The 23,199-nt window shown below is 42.3% G+C and overlaps 1 protein-coding gene across 1 annotated transcript in view; it reads left to right on the plus strand.

Moving 5' to 3' along the window:
• The window catches only part of RANBP10 (RAN binding protein 10), a 46,587-nt gene that overhangs the window by 362 nt on the left and 23,026 nt on the right, over positions 1 to 23,199 (plus strand). Inside the window, exons 2-4 of the mRNA XM_015413955.1 lie at positions 774 to 885; positions 10,438 to 10,490; positions 22,636 to 22,803. Of these exons, the coding sequence (XP_015269441.1) occupies positions 774 to 885; positions 10,438 to 10,490; positions 22,636 to 22,803 (333 nt within the window). The remainder of the gene's footprint in view (positions 1 to 773; positions 886 to 10,437; positions 10,491 to 22,635; positions 22,804 to 23,199) is intronic.

Here is a 23,199-nt window from a genome sequence, read left to right on the forward strand (position 1 = left end):
GGGGGCATTGGGAGCCTGAAAGAGATGAGTGTGGGGTGGGGAGGTGGGGTGAGGATTGTCGAGGAAACGGTATGGGGAGTGGCCTAGCTTAATCTGAGGTGAAGGGAGGGGGGGGGGGATTTGGGGATCCTGAAGGAGCCGGGAGTGAGGCAGAGAGAAAAGGTGGTCGACAGGCGGCGTTGTCAAAGCGTGTTGGGCTTGCGTGGAGCCATCCTTGAGCGGGGAGGAGGGGGTTGGCGTTTGGGAAGTGGCTTCATGGAGGGTAAAGGGGGGAGCCGTGGGCTTGGAGGGTGGGGCAAGAGGGATGGCTGCCCTTGGCTGGTGATAGAGACAGAGCCTGTGTGGAATTTGGGACAGCTGGTGGGGGGGCTGCCCTGCCGTTGGTTTCCCCTAACCCCCTTGTAACCAGCAGCCCCTTGACAGGAGCTGGGGGTGTGGTTTTTCAATTCATGGCTCAAGTCGTAAACGATTTCCTTCCCTCTCGCCATGTTTCATTTTGCACAGCTAATCTGTTGTCACCAATCTATTCTGCTCAATCACTAACAGCGGAGAGACAAAGGGAGAGCTAGCATGCTGTCTCCCTGTCTTTTCTTCCATGGTGCAGTGCAGGGTCTTTTCCTTTTATCAGTGAGGCATTCTCTTCCTGTGTTGAGCTTCCATGCACAGTGAAGCTGGATTTTACAATCCCCCCCTCCTCTCTTCCAAAGTCCCTTGGCTGTCACTGTAGAGTAAAAAGGTCTCTTGTCTCCTCCCCCCCCCCTTTCTTTTTTTAGGGCATGGAAAAAATCACAAGGATGCTGCCTCAGTCAGGGCCACCCATCCCATCCCTGCAGCCTGTGGTATTTATTACTTTGAAGTGAAGATAGTCAGTAAAGGTAGAGATGGGTAAGTGTGTGCTTCTAATTCATCCTGGATAATTTTTCTTTCTAATGTTTGGGATGTCATAGTTGTCTTGTGCATAAAGTGGGTGGGGGCATGAAAGGGAGGGGGGCTCAGTCTTTGTAGATACAGCTCGACAAAAAGGAAGTTGCATCAATTTGGTTTTAAGATAGGAAGCAGAGCCAGTTCTTATTTTGGTTTGGATTGAGGCTCTGTTGGGAGGATACAGCTATGGTTCAGGTTCAACTTCAGTTCAAGTAAAAAAACCGGTTTGACTTCCTGCTATTAAATGCCATGCTAGTAATATGTATAGAGATGAAGCATGCTTATTAAGCTGCTCCCTTTACTGTCTGTTAATGGGTAATTATACCAAGCTTACGTCTTAAAATTCCAATGTGACTTGTTTGTGTGTTGAGACTCAAATCAAATATGGCAGTGAGTTTAAGAGATGGAGTGAAAAAGTTCTACTGTGGAACTAGGCTATCAGTTCTTTCTTAGTCTAGAACAATTTTGTACAAGAGTTCTCTACAGGTACTTGCGCAAGAGAAGGGACGTGGGTGGCTAGGCATGTCTATTCCCAAATAGAGAGCACAGATGGACCATTAGCTTTACAGGATAATGATAACTAAAGACAAGTAATTCCATGATTGATGTGGGGAAAAGGCTGCTTTCGTCCATTAAAGCAGCACCTGGAAATACTTTTCCTTGTGGTCCCTTAGTTTGTAGTCTTCAAAACACTGTTTCAGAGTATTCTTCCATAATCTATTACTTATTTTAGGTTAAGTAGTTTCGAGGCAATGATTAATGGCTACTTTCTTGAGCCTGTTGATAAGAAGAAACAAAGCCTTTCCTAAAAATGCAGTTTGAATGCCAGGACTACAAGGGCAGGCGTAGAACTCTTCTAAGAGGAGTATTTGTTAGGAGTTTTCTGTGCGGTGAAGACGAGTACTTTATAGCTATGAGAGAGGAGGAGCAAGTGCTGATCAGTGGGAGGTGGGCTTCATTGGTTACATCTGAAGAATGGGTATGCTGTTGCTTGGTGTTGTAACAGTAGTGATAAAATTACATCTTTAGGCATTAGACTGGTGATAAACTGGTGACCCAATAAGGCTGTGGAGTTAGAAGTACCTCTCCTAAATACTATTTTCTCATATGGTGCCGTAATAATGTTTTTGAATTTTTATTTATTTATTTATTTTTATTATTTGTATTTATACCCCGCCTTGCCTGACAAGCAGGCTCAATCTCTTGCTAAACTGAGAAATCAGATGCCAGCTTTGCTTGAAGCAACAACAACAGAAGCATCTGCTTCCTCTAGGCATTACTAAATCATACCGTTTCCACTTTGTGCTGTTCCTTAGTTGCATTTTAGGGTGCTGTCTAAACAAGGTACTGACCTGTGGTGGCATGGAATAAAATGTACGGGATGGGTGTGGGTGGAGATAAGGGCTGTAGCCCCCTTTAGTATGATATCTGAAAGCATTGCTATTGTGCTTTGACCAAGTCATCTTCTCTCTTGGCATCCTGAATATAGTTTCTAAGGCTGAGTATGTTAAGTTGCACTTCAGCTTATATCTCCTTGTGTTACCTTTAAGGTAGTAAAGAGAGCTCTGTTCTTTCTTTGGTACAGCAGTGCAAGTTGCATTTCAGTGACATTTTCTTCATGCTTCTTGCAGACAACCCATAGATGTAGCATTGTCAGGTAACAGGGACTGCTGGTAGACTTGTTGAAACCAGAGTTGAGGGGAGAGGCTGTGGCTCAGTGGTAGAGCTCCTGCTTGGCATTCTGAAGTTCCCAGTTCAATCCCTGGCATCTCCAGGTTCTTTAAAAAAAAAAGAAAAAAAGAATCAGGTAGGTGGTGATCTGGAAGACCTCAGCCTGAGACCCTGGAGAGCTGCTGCCAGTCTGAGTAGATGAACTGATGAACTGATCTGATTCAGTACAAGATAGCTTCATGTATTCAGCTTCAGAGTGTGCTTTGCTAAAATATGCAACACAAGAAAAAGCATTGTCAGGAACAGTGAGCTGCAAAAATACGCTCATCCTGGGGTATTCTTCATCACTATACAGACCCAGAAGTAAAGCTCCCAGGTAATTCCTGTGTTCTTTGATCTCAGACTACATGTATTCTTTGATCTTCATCAGGAAAACCCAGTATGGGATTTAGAGTTCTGTGCTCTATTACAATTTCCTTGGTGCCATCATTCCATTGTAGCCTGATAAACATCCAATAAAAGAAGAATTTCTGTGGCATGTGGCCTGTTTTTCGTTTGGAGTTCTTTGTGCTTGCTGTAGTCAGAAAACAGAGTATATAATGCCTATTTATCTTTCAAAACAGCAACTAAAATAACAGGCCAGTGCGCCTGTGTGTGAAATACGGGTTCCAAGCCTGTGCCTGTGTGTGTAGTTATTTCTGGTTTGAAAGGAAGAATGGACCTTGCCTACTCCCTGGACACTGGATCCTTATTTCCAAGCAGTAGTAGCTTCCCTGCAAAAGAAACCGGGGACCAAATATTGGCTGAGTGCCCTGGGCCATGAAACTTGAACGCTATAAGATAGTGAGAATTTCATATGTAGAAGTGCAAAGATAAGCCCCTACTAGGTTGTGGAAATGGTGACAAGAGAAATTAAGAACCTCTTGAGAACTGGTTAAGCTGCATCTTGTGCTCCTGAAGCGGTTTATTTGGTTATATGGGCAGTGCCTACACCAATCAGCAATGGTTAATGAAATACTGTCACTTTTCTGAATTAATTTGTGAATAAGCCTGTGTGTATTAGAAAGTAGTTTCACCCTGCGACAGAAAACTGTAAAGTGTAATGTGCCTGTTGACACTGGGAAAATGTCTTTTATTTAAAAAAAATAAAATACGACCACATTGGAAAATGACAATGCACAATTAATCCTTGAAGAGTTCAAGGAACTCATGCCAGATTCCTTAAAATATTTTGCTGTTCTCCTTTTTGGCCAAAAGTTACCATTTCCATTTCTACCTTTATTTATAGATACCCTGCCTTTCCCCTTCATCACAGACCCAAAGCAGGTTACTGTATTGTTCTTCACTCCTCTGTTTTATCCTCATAACAACCTTGCAAGGTGGGGCAGGCTGAGAGCATGTGACTGGCCCAAGGGCACTCAGCAAACTTCCATGGCAGGTTAGGGATTAAAATCTGGGTCTCCCAGATCTTAGTGTGTTAACTCTAATCATGACAGCACAAGAATGCTCAGCATGTTCCAAAATATTCCTTAATCACTGCATGGTGCCAGGAGCAGGATCTGACTTCTAGTGTTGAAGGATTTATCCACTTGGAGCCATAGAAAACCTAGGCCATTGGTTAGATGTCTCCCTCCCATCCTGCATAAATCTAGACCCAATATTGCACGCAGAGTTTTAATATTATGAGATGTATTTTGCCACATATTTAATTTTGGTTCTTTTTGAAAAAAACCTTTCTGGAGCATACCATATGAGGTATGTCAGGCCTACCCCAGATATTATGCAATGACACAGTAATCTGTTACTGGACATTCCCAATGTAAAGCATCTGGCTAGTGCCCAGAGCACCTATTACAAGATTTCTGTGTAATTAAGATGACAATCTAAAGAAGTGCATTTTATGGCCACTAGGATGGATTGCCATTTTAGGTGCTGGATTGGAGAGGAACCATGTCTGCATTCCTCTTCCCACAGATGTTATCCAGCTGTGAATGCAGGTCCTTTCTTTTAAGTGTACGAAGAAAAATGTTGGTTTGGCTAATCCTGGTGCTGCAGCCAAGCAGCTACTATATCCCTGGTGTGCTGATAGCATCTAAACCAGATTTAGTCACAACGCTATGTTGGTGCTTGAGTGAAAAGGCAAATTAAATTCTTGGAATTGTCCAAAAGTTGTTGTTAGACATTAACTGCGTTCAGTGGAGAAATTCCTGTGGAATGCCCATGATTGCCACAAAACTTTGCAGCCTGTAGCAATGTGAAGATTACCTCATAAAGTAAGTTTAAATTAAATCTTGACCGTAAATCCTCATGTAAATCCACTAAGTGTAAGCTGAATTTCGACTTCTCAGGAAACTGGGGCACTGCTTGGTTGGCACAACTGATCAGATTTGGATGTTACATTGTCAGTGGCGTGGTAGGTGCAGTCAGGAGGATACATTTAGCTTGAGATTACAGATTTAGTGGGAGTAGCTGATATAGGCAGTCCCAACAGAGGCCTGTAAATGTTGGAATAAGTTTGATAGGGCTGAAGGATGCAAGAGAGATGGTAAATGTCATCATGACGATAGCTGTTATTCTTTCCTAAAAGTAATTTCTGAAATCCTTATACCTCGCCTTGAAAGGTTGCTACAGATCAGATGTTAAGGCACCAACAGTTTACCTGCAAGTACCCAAAAAGTTCATGGCTAACTTTGAACCATGGGCTTCTGTTGTCTGTTTTTTTCTCTTATACTTCACTGCTAAAAGAAGACTTTGATGACTGAGGTCCCTAAAAAGTTTGCTAATCACTGTTAAGTCCGGAGGGAATGTCCTCGTAAACTAATGGTAATTCTTCACAAGACTGACAAATGAGGAGTCCCTGTGATTTGTATGGTTCTGTGTGTAGCATATTGCTGTCATTATGGTTGATACTAGCTTTTTTTACCCAGTAGGTATTGTACAGAATGATCTAGTGATCTGAAATGTTGTTCAGTTGGGATTTTGTGCCCAGGCCCACAAATGAGTACCTTGTGAATTCTTTCACTAAATGAGTATAATCAGCAAGCATTTTCCGGTAACTGGAAAATTGTCCATCATCTCGATGGAGGAATTACACGCAGAATGTATCTTCCAGAGGAAAGGGTTCATGCCAGTGCAAGTGCCAGCAATCTGTAGTGACAACTGAAAGCCAAATGACGTTAACATCAAGCAATAGCTAAAGGGGTCCATGGAGAAGTAGTGAAAAGATAGGTGGGCTCAAGGCGGGCTCAAAGAGACCTGACTTCCCAATGAAGAGAAGCCCCCACTGTACATCCTTGTGGTCTTTCGAGAGGGTGAAATTCTGCACAGTCTGTGGCCAGAGGCAAGCTGTGATAAGCACCCATGTCTTCTGACATGAAGTATGCTGTTAACATCAACATACTCACATTTGGCCTGTGTAGCAGGCTACTGGTAAAGATGAAAAACTTGCTTTCAGATATTTTGAAGCCACGGGGGGGGGGGAATAACTCCTTTTGTTCTGGGGGGAAAAACCCTTCAGTTTGGGCAGAATTGAAATACATGCATTGTTTTCTTATCGAACCTAAACTTATTTTGCTATTTTAATATAAGACGTACAATTTACCATTTTGTTCACATATAATAAAATGTTTCTGGAATATAGAGGCACAAATGCCTTACAGTACAATCCTAAGCAGAGTTACAGTCTTCTAAATTGATTGAGGTTAGTGGACTTAGAGCAGCTCTGCTTACATTGGTCTGTTAAGTTGTCTTGTGAATTTGTGAATTTACCCAATAGTTGTGAGCTAGTTGCAAAGTGCTGCACCCCTTGCTATCTTAGTACATTTATCTTAGTTTTTGGCATCTATGTAGGAAAAATAAAAGCTGAAAATATAAAGAACTTTTCTAGCAAATCAGAGTGTACTGTTTGAGTAGAACCAGACTCGTACAGTTAAATAGAACTAGCAGTATGGTTGGAATATAGTGAGTTAAACTTTATAAAATCTAAAAACACTGCATGCTTCAATAATGTATTATTTCACAACACAACCTGTTGGCCGTGAATAAAATTAGATACATTTAAACAAACTTATTCTTGAAAAAAATCTTGCCTAGGTTTACATATATGCAGAAATAACCATCCATGCTGTAAACTCTAACATTAAAATCCTTACAACTATACAGTTTGTCTTCAAAAGGATTTCACTCATTCTGATGGAGAAACTACTTAATTGGAGCTCTTTCTAGGGTTCCTTAAAATTTCCAATTTTTTGTTAGAAAAATTGAGGGGGGAAGGGGGGGGCTTGACCATCCCTATCCTGCAATGTTTCTTTTTTCTTCTCAGGCCTTCACATCTCTAAGTTGGCAGTTAGTGTTGTTTCAAGTGTCTATATGTTTTTATCCTTCTCTTCTTCCAAGGGGCTCAGGATGGCTTGGTTCCCCCCTTCTCTTTCTGCCTCACAGGGTTGTTGTGAGGTGGATTAGTCTAAGAAGAGTGTCTGGCTGAGGGGTCATCCTAGTGGATTTCATGCCTGAGGGTGAACTTGAACCTGAGACCTGAATCTAAAAGTTTATCAGCTACTCCACACTGAATGTAATAGTGACTGACCTGAGATGCTCAAGAGAAAGATGGCATGGTAGTACTTTAAATAAAATTGTCACTTATTCTGAAAATAATGCAGTGCTTTCTTTGTTGTTAACTGTCACATTGATATTTATGCTACTTTTTTAAGGGAAGTGTAAATCAAAGAATACTCTGATGCTCTGCTACTGTCATATAAATAGGCTTGTATAATTAACTCTGCAGTCACACAGTGGTCAACTTGCTAGGTCTGGTAGTCCTATTTTGTGTGTTTCTTCCATGGTATTAGTACTATCGCATGGCACTTAGGCACAATGGTGGGTTGAGACATAGGAATGGGATCTCTAATCCCACTCAGCCGTGACCTCTCAATGGGATAAGTTAGGACTGCACTCTCTGCCTTGGTTCTGTCTGTAAAATGGGTGCAATAATGATCCTAGCTTATAACATACTTATAAAGGTAAAGGTTCCCTTGCTCGAAAGCCAGTCGAATCCGACTCTAGGGTTGCGGTGCTCATCTCCGTTTCAAAGCCAAAGAGCCAGCGCTGTCCGAAGACGTTTCCGTGGTCATGTGGCCAGCATGACTAAACACCAAGGCGCACGGAACGCTGTTACATACTTATACGAGCCAATAAATGTTACCATCTTAATAAGGGAGCTGTGGCAAGCTGTAAGTATATGCATTTGGACTAGGGTGGCCTATCATCATTATATCAGCTTGGTATTCAGAAGGAATTCTTTTGGCTGCAAAATGAGCATTTATGCCAGACTGTGAGAGCTGCTATTCTGTAGAAAGGGAGTGAATTGTTAATACAATCAAGAACATGAACAGAGATCTGAGCGACTGTCACAACTCCCGTTTCATGTCTGGCATGCAATGTTTATAGAAGGATTCTTTCATATGAGAGTTACTTAGCACTTATAATATGCTTTGCTATTGTTTATAATAGGGTTGGAATGTGTATGCCTTAGCTGAAGGGAGCTCACTACCAGTTGCCCATTAGCAGTCGTTTTAGTGCTTTCTCATAAGGAATGAGAGCAACGGCTTCTCTGCCCTGGCACCCAAGTCCCTGGCAACCTCCCAGGGAGCTCTGCTGGCATTAGAAAAAAGTGTTTCCACTTGTAGATTTGGGTGGTTCTTCTGACGGGAGCCATTTTACTTTGACTTTTACAAACACTGGGAATTCTGGGGTTAAAGAACTTCCCCCCCCTCCAATGGAGGTTTAATGTTTAGGGAAAAGGTATTGGAGGTCTGGACCCAATAGATTTATTTGCTTATAGTTCAATGTGTGTTTTTCTGCTGTATGGCCTTGCAATAAATCATAACTGCATATACAGTTCAACAAAAATAACTAGAATTAAAAAAATTAAAGCAGCAACCATTCCTTGTTCTCACCACTCTGACTCCTCTGTTAAATATTATTATTCCAAATGACAAACTGCTGGTGTTAATATTAAGCTCTAGATTCTTTGGCACAACACAGAAAAAAATCTCCCTTGGTATTACTGATGCTGACATAAAATAACTTGCTTTGCTTTCCCAACAGGCAGTTTGGCAGGAAAAAGCAGTTACTGGCCAAGCTGAACAAGCCCAGTAGAGTTCCTTTGTTTCGGGGGGGGGAGGGGGGGGGGGGGGGGAATCTTGTTGGAAGATGAATTGACTAGTGAAACAACAGGCATGTCTCCCATCTTAATCACTAGTGGAAGTACAGAGCAGATGCATTTCTGTTAATGTTAATAATATGCAGTGTCAGAGCATCTAGAAGAAGAGTTGTACATTTAAAACTTTTTCATGTTGTAAAATTGCCATATGTTAAGGTTTTTAAACAAAAACTGGGTGCAGATATATTTGTTGAGGTGCCTTTCCACTCTAGGACCTGATGAACAGTTAGAGCATGCCTGATTAAAGTGCTAATTAAGGATAAGGCTGTGCTTCTGAAGTGTATGATGTCACTTAGCATGTTACTGATTGGTCCAGTGAATGAGTTGTGTTAACTTCTTGAATAATCTAGGCCTTTACATCTGTAGTCTGTGAATGAGGCAGAATAGAGAGTTAGGTTTTCTGCGGCCAGTTCTTGGAAGTATGTGAAGTTTGACAAGTGTACAATATTTGGTGTTCAAAGCAAATAGATTTTGTTACAAGTCCAGATGATGGCTAGGTGCCTAGATAACTTGTTCTGAGTACAAAGGTAAGAACATAGTGTTTTAATTGAATCAGGTCTCACCCAGGTAAATAGCTCAGTGCTCTGTTGGCCTTATTAATAGGTTAGTCGAAGAACTTAACGGAATATGTATGCTTTGTCTCAAGTCACTCTTCGTAGCTGATGATTTAGAAATCTGCCTGGAATTCTTATCACACCTTTATATAAAGCAGACAGCTCTGTCCTGCAAGACAGAACTTAGAATTTGCTGCACCTCATGTGGTTGGCCTGTGACAGAGCAGGGAATTAAGCCCGAGATTAAAATTTAACTCTTTCCCAACAGATGTGTTTTCCTTTCCAGCACGGACATTCACTTCTGTAAAGTAGTATCCACAGTGTATGTAAAACGCTAGCAGTTCCCTGAAAGGGTAAACCTCTCTGTCACAGTGCTTTGAGGCATCACCAGTCAAATTGGTTACCTTTCCTAGTAATTATTAAAGCCAAGTCTTACAAAGTAAGAAGGCCAGGAGTTATCTGAACAAGGGATGGCTGCAGCAGAGAAGCACTCCTGATGGCAGCTGATAATGAATTCGAATGAGCTATCTGTAATAGACAATTCACCCTGCTTAGTCACAGGAGAAGAGATCATGCTCTTTGCAGCTGGAGGTGAGGCATGTATCTTTACGTGTTTACAAAGCTGCTGTTCTCAGCTTGTTGTAATTTGAGGGTAGGGGAGCTGGTGTGAAGAGTCTGCAGCCAGGTTTACGTTGCACCCAACTTGTGCCTCTGCTAGACATTCAACCCTGAAGGTTATTAACTAAAATAATTTATATAAATTGCCCATTGCTGCATTTTCAACAACATATATCTCATAATATCTGAGAGCTGGTAAGCTGTTGACAAAGGTAGAGGGAGCTTGCTAAGCCCACCATGACAACTCGGTATGAAGACTGTTGCCCTGGCCAACCGTCCAAGGCATTTTGTGTTTAACTTCAGAGAAAATCTGACCAAAGTCTCTACTGAGTGATAACTCGAAGCTTCCTGCCTTCCAGACTGTGCTTCCAGTAGGGAAGAGTAGCCCTTGTGTGATCTTGCTTGGTCGTTCTCTATTTACTGAACTAACAAAGTTCTGTTTGTTTGAAGGTACATGGGGATAGGACTCTCAGCCCAAGGTGTCAACATGAACAGACTTCCTGGTGAGTCATTGTTAAGAATTGTGCTTGGGTCTGTGCTGTGTTAATCTTCACTGTGCTGAAATTGTACAGCTCTCAGAAGAGAGAGAGAAAAGTGCCCACTTCCTGTAGAGTCCAGAGACAGAGTTTTGTTTAGAGAGGACCTCATTGTCGAGCCCTTATTTTGTTTTTCCATGGATAGGTCTCGGTTTCCTGACCTCTTAAAGCAACACTCATGGTTTTTGATCTCTTGTCCAAAAATAGGGGAACACGAAGCATGACAACCAGCTTTGGCTTGCTTCTTGCACTCTCCTGACACACAGCCTTTTATGCATCCCTGTTTCTGTCCTCATAAACACTCTTACTAGGTCATCTTGTCTTTACATTTCTGCATTACAGCTTTTCAGATGAACATACAGCTATTACATTTTTTCCTCCTGCTACAAAATGTTTACCTGGCAAAAGACAGGCGCGGTGTGCAGTAGCGATGGGCACCATGGCACCCTTCCGTTACCTTCTGCTTCATGTGTGAATTAATTCTTTGTATGTTTCTGGAAATGTTAACGCTATAGAACTTATTTTGTTCCTGTGCTAAAGTCAGTGGCGGGCAGTGGGCTCTGATAAAATTCAGCCCTGGTGGGGGGAGTATGTCATGTGCCGCCACCCACCCATTGCCTGTCTCCTCTCTGGAGTGTGAGGCGATTGCTGTGCACCTGTGGCCCATTTTAACAAGGCTGCTGTGGGTTAATTGTGAGGCATTAATGTTCGTGTTGTGAAAAAGCCTGCTTCGGTGACTGAAGCTAGGTAGATGTTCTCTAGGAATCCTTTACTGTATTGCAATAGCTGACGAGCCCTGCCCTGGATGGCCCAGGCTCACCTGATTGTATCAGGTCTCTGAAGCTAATCAGGGTCAGCCTTGGTTTGTATTTGGATGAGAGACCACCAAGGAAGTCCAGGGTCACTATGCAGAGGCAGGTGATGGCAAACCACCTCTGAACGTCTCCTGCCCGGAAAACCCCAAGGGGCAGCCTCTGAACATCTCCTGCCCTGAAAACCCTAAGGGGCAGCCATAACTCGGCTGCAACTTGACAGCTCTTTACACACGCGTGTGCACAGGTTCCTTCTAGTATTATATGGCATTGTTTTCTCTCATTTGTATCCAAAAGAAGAGCCCAGCTGGATCACACCAGAGTTCCTTCTAGTATTATATGGCATTGTTTTGGAAGATCCAAAAGAACACAGTTGGATCACACCAGAGTTCATCTAGTCCAGCATCCTGTTTCACACGACAGCCAAATCAGGGCCAATAGACAGGACAGAGGACAAGGCCTTCCTCTGATGTTGCCTCCTAGCACTGGGTTTCAAAATCTACTGCCTCTAGATATGGAAGCTCCCTTTACTCATCATGGCTAATAGGCAGATTCATGGAGGACAGGTCCATCAATGACTAATTTCCTTTGAAAGGCATCTGTGCTTGTGGACATCACTGGGTCCACTGGCAGTGAATGCCACAGTTTAATTCCTTGTTGAGTAAAGAAGTATTTCCTTTTGTCTGTTCTGAACCTGTTGCCCATCAACTTCATTGGGTGCCCTTGAGTTCTAGTAGTATGGAAGAGGGAGGAAAAGGTCTTTCTGTCCACTTCCTGTATCCTGTTGATAATTTTATAAACCTCTGTCATGACCCCTGCCCCCTTAGTCGCTGTGTTTCTGAACTGAGAAGTTTCAGACTGTTTAGCCTTCCATCACCGGAAAGTAAACTTAAGATAGAACTGTGGAATTAATTTCTAACTAGCAAAAGTCCTTTGGAAATCCTTGCCACAGTGGAATTTGCATAGAGACGGTACTGTCAGAATAACCACTCCACTTTATCTTAACTCCACAGCTTAGAGGGAACATGACCCCTGCCCCCTTAGTCGCTGTTTTTCTGAACTGAGAAGTTTCAGACTGTTTAGCCTTCCATCACCGGAAAGTAAACTTAAGATAGAACTGTGGAATTAATTTCTAACTAGCAAAAGTCCTTTGGAAATCCTTGCCACAGTGGAATTTGCATAGAGACGGTACTGTCAGAATAACCACTCCACTTTAGCTTAATGATTATGACATGTTTGAATAGATAAGTATTAGTATTGTAGAGGCCTCATTTCATATGTCAGCTGGCACAGAAGTACTGGTATTTCAGATCAGTTATTCAGTAACACCTAAGTAGTCTTGTTAATTCAGCAAGTGTGTTTTTTTTTTTAAAAAAAAAATAGGGGCATTGGTTAAGGTCTGAAGTGCCTGACTCACTCCTTCAGGACCAGACCCAGAGCAATGCGCTTCAACACCTCCTCCAATCATCTTGCTCAACAACCAATCAATTGCCTGAGTCTTCCCCATATAATAGACTTCTGCTGAGTCAAAGAGTTGAAATCAAATAAAAAACCTTTGAGGCATTTATTACAAATTGCACCAGTTAAAGATTTGTTTGACTGTGTCATATGAATGGCTGAGGTACTGCTGTGCTAATATTTTGGGATAGGTGGGAAGAGTTCCTCCCTGTACATCCCTCTGAACTGCTTTTGTGCGGGCAGAGTAAGGGCAGTTTTTTGGTGCCCTTTGAGGAAAGGTACCAACCTGTTCAGAAGCGAACAGGAGTCAGGAACAAGATGGAATGCATTCCTCTTACGAGGCAAACAGATTAATACTTTTTTTTAAAAATTGCTCATCCCATTGAAAGTAATTTATTGCGGCAGAACATTGTGGAATTTTGGCACACATTGAAATGCACTGCCTCAGTGGGATATGCGCTGGAACTGGAATGCATATCTCAGTGGGCTGGATCCCATGGATCCATTTGGTTGTCAGAGGTGCTTTCTTCCAGTAGAAAGCACCTTCACGAGCAGATTCAATCCTCAGGATCCAGCCTAACGTGAGGAAGCATCACGGCTGCCATAGCAAAAAGATGCCTTTGTGCTTCTCCGTTGCAGACAGTTCCACAGGAGGGGGAATTCTCATTGAGTCATGACGAAAAAGTTTACACACACCATGTGTTTTGGCTCAGGGCTAGACAGATAAACAATAAGGAGAAGACTTCCAGACTATTCTGTTACTATTCACATGGGAGAGGATGGGTTAAAGATAGGTTAGAAACCTTGGCAGAGTGAGGTACTGGGGAGGGGCGGAATATGCAGGAGAGTAGGCTGAACTCTAGGACTGTTAGCAGCCTATTCCTAGATAACAGTTTAATTTGTTACCCAATAGCTCTCCAATGCCTGATTTTTTTGGTGCTTTTTAAAATATCCATGGGTTTTAATTCTGGAATCTGCTGTTTGAGTAGGTGGCTCATCTTTTCTAACTGCTGGGTGGTACTGATTAATGCTGAGGTGTTAGCTGCTTCTTGCTCAGCCTAGAATTGCACACATGCTCAGCACTCGTATTTGATTGCAAGGTCACATGCAAACCATAGTGGCAGGCAACATCTATGAGCATTATTAGGAAGTGCCCGTGTGATTTGTGCTAAATGTAGAGCTTTTGGCGTGTGATGGCCATTCAGATCGTTTGTGGCTAGTTGCTAGAAATTCAACTGTCTGCAGCCTCCATGAGCGTCCTTTTACTGGCCTCACGTCCAGGACACATTCAGGACTTTCCAGCAAAAACATCCTAACAATGAATCGATACAAATGCCAGATGTTGAGCTCTAATTGCAAAACCGTGTGCGAAATGATTCCTGTTCCCGGAGCACACTTAGGGTGGTTTTTTAATGTTAGCACATAAGGAGCAACTTCATGAAAGGAGGACAGTAATTTCCCCCTGGACCACATGATGTGTGCAGTACCTTACTTAGTAAATACTCAGAGCTGAAATTGCTTGTTTAGAAAATGTATATGCATTCTGTCCAGAGACCTGCTTCAGGTGGCATACAATTAAGATAATAAAACAAGACCATTAGCTACGAGATAAAGGTGTTTGGAAACACTGTCTGGGTCTGCCAAGTTAGGACCTAGACATGAAATACACATGAAGCTGCCTTATACTGAATTGGACCACTGGCATATCCGGGTCAGTGTTGTCTACTCAGACTGGTAGCGTTTCTCCAGGGTCTCAGGTACAGGCCTTTCACATTATCGACCACCTGACATTTCTTTTAACTGGAGATGCTGGGGACTGAGCCTGGAACCTTTGGCATGCCAAGCAGATGCTCTGCCACTAAGCCACAGCCCCCACCCCTAAACAGCACGTGGCCTACCAAGTTGACCACAGAACACTTGTCCCTGCATTGTGGCTTTCCAGGTGCTTGACCTTTTTCTTCCCATTCTTGCAACCTCAGATTGTAAGTTTATTGAAGCCCCTGATGAGGGGTCATACATAGCTGGTGGGTTGCAGTCAGTTTGGATGACAAGCTGTACAGCTCCGTTCTAAAAAAAACCCCTAATTCCTCGATGACCTTTCAGCAGAATCAGCTAGTGGATTCTGCAACCTTCCGCTCACTTTTTTTTAAAAATTGTGTCGTATTCATATTTCCCACTCCGCCTGTTTCTCAGATTGCTCAGAGCCGTGTATTTGGATGGTTAGCAATCTGTTTTAGCCACCAAAAGTCTAATCCGTCTTGTATGGCTACAACTAGAACTTACCCCAGAGAGTGAGGTTCAGGGCTCATCTGGAATTTGAATCATGTCCAGCATTGCATCAACTATGCCATTTTGACTCTCTGCTGACAGAGCTGTTAGCTATTAGCAAATACATCTACCTTCATTATGCAACAAATAGTAGATAAATGATAGTGTAGGCACGCTGCTTTCCATGTAAATGATTTAAAATTGCGTCAGTCTAGTATTGTTCCTTACCGGGAAGGAACAAAAGATCTGCTTTAGTTGTTGCTTATTTTTTTCCTCCATACCTGTCTGGATAATCATAGAACACAAAAATGTCTAAACTTTAATATTCTGTTGAATGTTCCACAAAGGGTTAACTTGGGTTAGTGCTTTTATTTACCTTGGCCACAGATGAGCAGGAGGCCTGCCTTGCTCGCTCTTTTCATAAAGGTGGTATTGTTTCCACTTGTAAGATATATATTGTCTTCTCCAGTTGGGAGTTGAGGTAAACAGGAAGAACATTTTAACACTGCTAAATTCCCTAGAAGCAAAGGAATACAGGCATTTTAGAGCCTGTAGCAAAAGAATTAGGTGTAATTTAAAATCTTGCTCAGAAGTCTTCCATAGATGTACCAGTCGGCATGTTGAGTTTTCTGGTCTACACTGGATGTCATTATAAACATCAGCTGCTGGCAAATTTACAAAGTCTGACTGTGTTATGCATACAGTAGAACCTCAGATCAGTTAGAAACGCTTCTGGAAGTGGCGGTTACGGGCAAGTCTGGCGTTTTGCAAGTTCTCCTGAACCCACGGCTACCCTTCTTTCCAACAGTGTTGCTGGTTGGAAAAAACCTCCCTGTTTAATCTCACATTGATTGTAAATAAAGCTTTGCAGATGTGTATGGTGGCCTTCTTGCTTTAGATCACTGCCTAGTTACTGTAGTTTCTTTTCACCCATCAGATTCTATTTCCCTATTGGTTACTCTCCTGGTCCATAACCTGGCATGAAAATGTGAGTGGGTAAAAGACAATCCAGATGTCCCTGTTGGACGGGGTGATTCAGGAGCACTTCCTGCAGGGTGTGGTGTCTTTTAGAATCCTGGTAAATACTGGGGATTCCACTGCTGAGTTGTCATATGGGTGTTCACTCCAGAAATTATTGTTGCCAACATCAGATGTTGTTCATCATTCTTAAATTAGATGATTACAAGCTTGTGGCAGTGAAGAATGAAGTAGGTCGCCCTGTTCTTCCTTGATTCTGAAATGAGTAAGGAAGGGTTGTTGAGGTGGAAGGAGTTCTGAGTCATGCTAGATAAAAGTGTTGATGGTGTTTGGGGTAGCCTGACAGATAAACAAAGAAGTGGTCAGAAGATGAGGCTTAAACTGTCATGTGCTAGAGCACTGTTTTTAGTTGGCCGTGGCCATAATGAGATTTTAACAAGAAAGGAGCCAAGGAAGCAATACTTCAGACAATTGATAATGTCACTGTGTGCCAACCGCGGTCTTCAGGCAGCCATCTTCGGTTGGCTGTCCCACCACTTAGGGTGGCCAGTCTGATATTCCCCAGAGCCCAGGCCTTATCCATTGGGACTCCTGCTCTGTGGAATGGGCTCCCTGAATAGGTGGGGGGAGCCCCCTCCTTGGAGAACTTCAGGAGACTCTGCAAAGTTTGCCAGTTTTCCAGGGTATTTGAGAGGGGTGGGAACGGCAGGAATCTTTTAGGGGGAGGGGAGAGTGAGAGATCTGGGACCTGTTATTTCATTCTTGTTTCAGTTAGCACTTTTAAACTACTTGTTGTAAGCTGCTTTGAGCCACGAGCAAAGGTGAGGTATAAATGTTAATAAAGTTTTATGCAAATAAACAATATGCCATTGGTATAGTGCCCCTTTAAGATGAGTGGAAGAACCCTTTCCCCCCTGAAATGGAAGTGGAGTCACTCGTGCTGCATGCCCCACGATATGCATTACGTCCATTTACCCATTAACAAACTAGTATACAAGTATACTAAGCAACCTGAAATTCATTTCTTCGAAGGAATTCTCAGTGGTCAAGCTGTTGGCCCGGGAACATGGGGTCAGTATTAGCATGTTTTGGCTCCCAGTTGCTGGGACTCTTTGTCCTGAACTTGCTGTGGGTTATTTTGGTAGCTTTCTTCTCAGGGTGAGATCCTGCTCCGCCAGCCCATACGAGCCTGTGGAACGGCTGAGTATATTTAGTCCATGATGACTTGACTGTGGTTTGTGTAACATGACGCTTCAATACCTCCTTGACTGGAATTTCTGTGGTTTACGTTAAGAGAGAGGGAGGGAGGGAGGTTGTGTCTGCTAGTTTGTGGCAGAACGTAAATCTGCTGGAAGCTGCATAAGACCTTGTTCTGTAACCACAAGGCTCTTCTATTTAAACCAAGAGGCCTTCTCCCCAGCTGCTGAAAGATTGGCTTTCATAGAGGACCCTTCAGCTTTTCTGTTAGGTGCATGGGCTTATTCTTGGTTGTTCCTGGCAGCAGGCTGCTCTGAAGGAGTGTGGGCGTCACTAGAACAGGCTCACACTTGGCTCTTCATCCCAGTCAACCTACCCACCTTCAAGCAAAGCAAGAAAGATGCATGTTAGTGCCATTCCCTTCCCAGCAGAGGCGCTACTTCAGGGTAAATCTACTTTCTGTTCTGCAGATTCGAAGGCCAACTTAGTTTGCCTGCAGGATTACAGGCAGTGCAAACATAGTTCTCCCCTATCTGTTAACTGTGGTTAAGGAAATCACAGTGAGCCACTGGATTTACATGCTCCTTTTCTTCCCACCTCCAATATTGCCTCTTTAGTGCTTGCGCCCTAGCTTCAAGACCTTGTTTTGAGTTCTTAAGATGGCTGTCATTGGAAGTTAGTTGGGGAAAAACAAACGAAGAGGCAGGAGACTGGGGAGAAGCATGCAATGCTGTGCCTTGCTTCCATGGTTAAGAGGTCTGGGAAACTTGGGTGCATGCTAGTGTAGAGGTTAGCAATGCTCCCTCTAAGCTGTGGAGTCTTGCGAGCAAAAATTCTACTTTGTCAGCTACTGGCATTAAAGTTGTGAGCGAGGGATTTGGCTACTGCATAAATTAGTTTGTTCTAAAGCCATCCTTCCTGAGCTAAGACAAAAACGTGTGACCCGGAGGCTAAAAAACTGTGAGCTAGCTCTCACACTAAGTCAGCTTAGAGGGAACACTGGAGGTTAGTATGTGATTGGTTCAGATTCTTATGCTGCCAAGATAGTCATCTTTCAGTGGAAGCCTTGATAGGTGTATCTGGCCCGCAACCCATAGCAGGTAGGTTAAATGGGCTCCCTGCAAATACCTTCATTTTTCTTTATCTCAGTTCTTGACCTAGAAATGTGCAATTAAAGTGTTAAAGTCCAGGAACTATTTTCCTTATTTTATTAGCTGCACTTTGTGCAGTGCAATATTTGTGGAATAAACACTTAAGGAATCTGTGTCTTTAAAAAAACCAAAAAACAAACCACACAGATTCCTTAAGTGTTTATTCCACAAATTCCACAAATATTATTCCACAAATATTTTTTTTAAAAAGGTCTTTGTGCATTTTCAACATAATTTCTGGACTCAAATCTGACATGTGTGAAGCTGTGATTTAAAACAATGATAATGGTACCTTGGATGGACAGATGACTGCTAGAATTGTTATGCATCGACATATGCAGTTCTTGCCTCAACCTCTGTGATCTATCAGGAGAGCCCACAAGCTTGTGATGATCGCCTGCGCTCCTGAGCCATTCTGGCTGCCAGCAGAATTGGGCACGCTTACCTAAGACTGGGTCATTTGAGGACGTTTTCTGGTGCTGCCAGGATGCTCTTATCTCTCAGGCACAAACTCCTTGCTTTGCTCTCTTCCATTCTTTTCACATACTTTGCCAAAAGGAAGGAAATACCCTCAAGAGACACGAGAAGGGGATGTGTATGAGGCAAACAATTCTGTTGGAAGAAGATACAAAGGGAATCCACTTGGAAATGGCTGTGGGGAAGAAATGAGAGGTTTTGCAAAAGATCTCTGTTCTGGCAACTGGGGAAAATCCATTGTGCACGGAAAGCAAAATTAGCAGTGATGGGTTCTTAAGGAAATAATGCATATTACTCAAGCTCTGAAAAGAAACAGGTTGACAGTTGAATGAGAGGGAATTAATTACAAAGCAATGGTTGCTCAACAGAAACCCAGGTGTTCTGTAATTATTTTTTTAATTGAACACTTTTTTGAAAAATCAACATTTTCTTCCAGTACAGAGAAGGAATTTCTCTGCAGTAGAGTGAGAAGGTGTCTGAAATGCTGTGATGTCCAATAATGGTCTGATTGTATCGGTGTTCAGCCTGCTCAGTATGCGTAGAGCACATAATTTCAAACACGGCTGCCTCTCTAGAATTGCATAAACACACATGAGAGATGCTTTTTCCCTCAGGATCTTTCACATCAAAATCGCATTTCTGCTGCATTATTAGCTAGGCCTAGAGTTTGCAGTCTATAGTTTTATGCTTCTAATGGTTAATGACTCAAACCTGAAACACTGTGTTGTTGTTTGTCCCAACATAATTTGTAATGTTCTACAGTAAACAATGGCACATTCTAACATCTTCCCTGAAGAAAAGACCAAGCCAAAATGTATTTGAATATATTCAGTTATACTATAGAGATGTTCTGCACAGTTTATACCTGTGGATTTTTGTGCAGCTAGCCTCCTTCAGTATTTGAGGTCATATCTACAACTTTAAAAAAATCAACCTTCTCTCCTGACAGCACCATTCCATGTGTTAAAATAATAAGGTTTGTTTCTGTTGCACCCTCCCTTCCTTCTGTTCTTTTTTTTTAATAACTATTTTATTTTTATAAAAAATCAACAGAAAACAAAAACAAACATGCATACATACATGTAGATTGGGGGTTCCATTTACCAAATTATTTTATCTCTTAAGTTACCCCATACACTATCTAATTATATGTTTTGCTTCTTTATTTTTCCCACCATGTAAATTTGAATAAAACTTTGCTCATAACTAAAAATATAAGTCATATCTTCTTCTGATTATTATGTGCCAAATATTGGAGGAAGGATGAAGTACCTTCAGAAGAAGAAATCTTAAATAAAATACTTGAAACTGCAGAGATGGACAAACTAACTTTCATTTTGAGAGGACAAAATGAACAAAAATGTGAGAATACATGGTCAGGGTTTTATAAATGGATGGAAGAATACAATAAATAACCCATAGGGACATATAACCTTCTGTTCTTTTTTATTTTGAGGGTTTCCTTTTTAAAAAATCAATTAGACTCCAGTTACTAGGAACAGGTGGAAAATTGACAGCCAAGATAGGATGTTCCCAGCATGCGAAATAATATCTCAGCTATGATACTGAAGTTCAAAAGGTAGTAACCATCCATTGTTTTGTTTTTTTTGAGTAATACCTCCAGGAGACTTGGAATTAGAAAAAGTGTGCAAATAAAGTATCCCTAGCTCATGAGTTCCCCTACAAATCCAAGACTGGGGATCATTACAGACCTGAATGACTGGCCCCAGGATAGCTCGGTTGGCTGTCACCAGGGGCAGGACCCTTCTCAGTTGTGGCCCCTACCCTGTGAAATGCACTCTCAGATGAAACCCAGTGCCATGCCAGACTTGCTTAGTTTCCTTAGGGCATGCAAAGCTGAATTATGTAGGTTGGCCTTTGGAGGGTAACCACATGTTTGGGCTGTTTTAATAGTGGTAAGGTGATAGCCATGTATTTTAATATTTTAATGTTCATATTTTATATGTGGTGCTTGTTTTTATATTACATAAGAACATAAGAGACGCCAATGTTGGATCAGGCCAAAGGCCCATCCAGTCCAACACTCTGTGTCTCACAGTGGCCATAAATACCAGGTGCCATCAGGAGGTCCACCAGTGGGGCCAGGACATTAGAAGCCCTCCCACTGTTGACCCCCCCCCCCAAGCACCAAGAAGACAGAGCATCACTTGCCCCAGAGCCCCTATCTATACCTTGTGGCTAATAGCCACTGATGGACCTCTGCTCCATATGCTTATCTAATTCCCTTTTGAAGCCGTCCATGCTTGTAGCCGCCACCACTTCCTGTGGCAGTGAATTCTAAGTGTTACTCTTTGGGTGAAGAAGTACTTCCTTTTATCCGTTCTAACCCGACCGCTCAGCAGTTTCATGGAGTGCCCACGAGTTCTTGTATTGTGAGAAAGGGAGAAAAGTACCTCTTTCTCTACATGCTCTTTCCCATGCATAATCTTATAAACCTCAATCATGTCACCCTTCAGCAATATTGTTTTTTACCGTATTGGTTTTACTGTTGTAAATTGCCACGAGACCCTTTGGGTGAGTGGCAACTAAAAAAAAATCTAATAAATAAATCTTTGTCTGGTTGTATCACACAATTTTAATACAGTTTTATTTGGCGTTATTATCAAATGCATCTTGTGGGGGGGCAGTTGCAGTTGATTTGATCTAAGAATCAGCTTACAAAAGTGCTAGGAGTTAAGTAATCATTATGTAATGAGAGCTAGTGTAGCGGTTAGAGTGTCAGACACCCAGGTTTGAACCCCCCACTCTGCCGTAGAAGCTTGCTGGGTAACCTTGGGCCAGTCACAGACTCTCTGCCTCACCTACCTGTCAGGGTTGTTGTGAGAATGAAGTGGAGATTAAAACGATGTGAGCTGCTTTCGGTCCCCACTGGGGAGAAAGGCAAAGTATAAATTAAGTAAAACTAAATTATCTAAAAATAATTCCAAATAATAATTACCAAGAAGTGGGAGTCTTGTGGCATGTTAAAGATGAACAGATTTAATACAGCGTTCTCTAGTCCACGAAAGCTTTATGCGGTGATAAATCTGTAAGTCTTTTAAGCTTCCACAAGCCTCTGTTTGTTTTTTTCTGCAGCACAGTAACATGGCTACCCCTCTGGAATATATAATCATGCGTGTGTTGTGCAGTAATTTCTGAAAGAAACATCAGTGCTTTATTTAAAACATTTATATCCCCTGCTATCAGCTATGTGGCTCCCAAGGCAACTTCCAGTGACAATTAAAGCAGTATAACAGACCATCATAAAAGCGTTTTGCAAAATCCCGCTACAGCGAACTAGATTAAAGGGCCATTAAAATGAAAATGGTACAAATAACTTAGTCCAAAGACTAACTAAAACTTTCAGCAGCAAAAAGAAATTAAAGTCAACAGAAAACAGCACCTGCCACTAGCTTGCCTGTTGGGGACCTTATACTCAGGCTGGTTTTTTTCCCTCTCACTTCAAGGTGTTAATGATTGGATCTTGAGTAAATACAGTCTGTCTACATTTTCTGGCCTGTGCTCCAAAATATTGCTTCGAATTTAGAGCGGAGAGCTCAGGAAAAGTGCCAGCCCGCATTTCAGCAGCATCTCTTCTCAAGAACTTTGTGATAACCACAAACTACACATCTGCTTCTATCCTTACTTCACACACACACTTGCCGTTGTGGTTTGCATTTCCTGATATACTGAGCTTCCCATGTCCATGTTTGTTCCTGTTGTTGCCCCTGCCACCTTTATAATTTGCCTCCTTATATTTTTCATCCCCAGGTTGGGATAAACATTCCTATGGCTACCATGGTGACGATGGACACTCCTTCTGCTCTTCGGGGACAGGGCAGCCCTATGGCCCAACATTCACTACCGGAGATGTGATTGGCTGTTGCGTGAATCTCATCAACAACACCTGCTTCTACACAAAGAACGGACACAGCTTAGGTAGGCAACTAGCAGGCATTTGGCTCAAACATACTTGTTTGTTTGTTTTTAAAATAGAAAGTAGGCAGCTGTTCACCTTCCTAGTTCAAGTTTTGATTTACAGTCAAGAGCCAAGACTTCTAGAGAGAAATTGCAAACCTACAGGGATGCCCAATGTAATTATTTGTGCTAATAGCTAACAGGTTGCACCTCGTGGCATTAATTATTTCTGTATCTAGGCATCCATTAACCATCCTCCTTACTACAGTATCTTCTTCCCTAGCTAGCATGAGTTTTCCCTCCCTGATGCTGAATAGGACCCATTTCCTAGTTTTCTGTGAAGGAACAGAAAGGACCCCCCTACACACATGCGCGCGCACACACACACACTCTCACTGTTCTGATCTCAGTGAAGAG

Source organism: Gekko japonicus, unplaced genomic scaffold (assembly GCF_001447785.1).
Source record: "Gekko japonicus isolate JY-2015 unplaced genomic scaffold, Gekko_japonicus_V1.1 scaffold1921, whole genome shotgun sequence".
In the NCBI taxonomy this organism is placed as follows: domain Eukaryota; kingdom Metazoa; phylum Chordata; class Lepidosauria; order Squamata; family Gekkonidae; genus Gekko; species Gekko japonicus.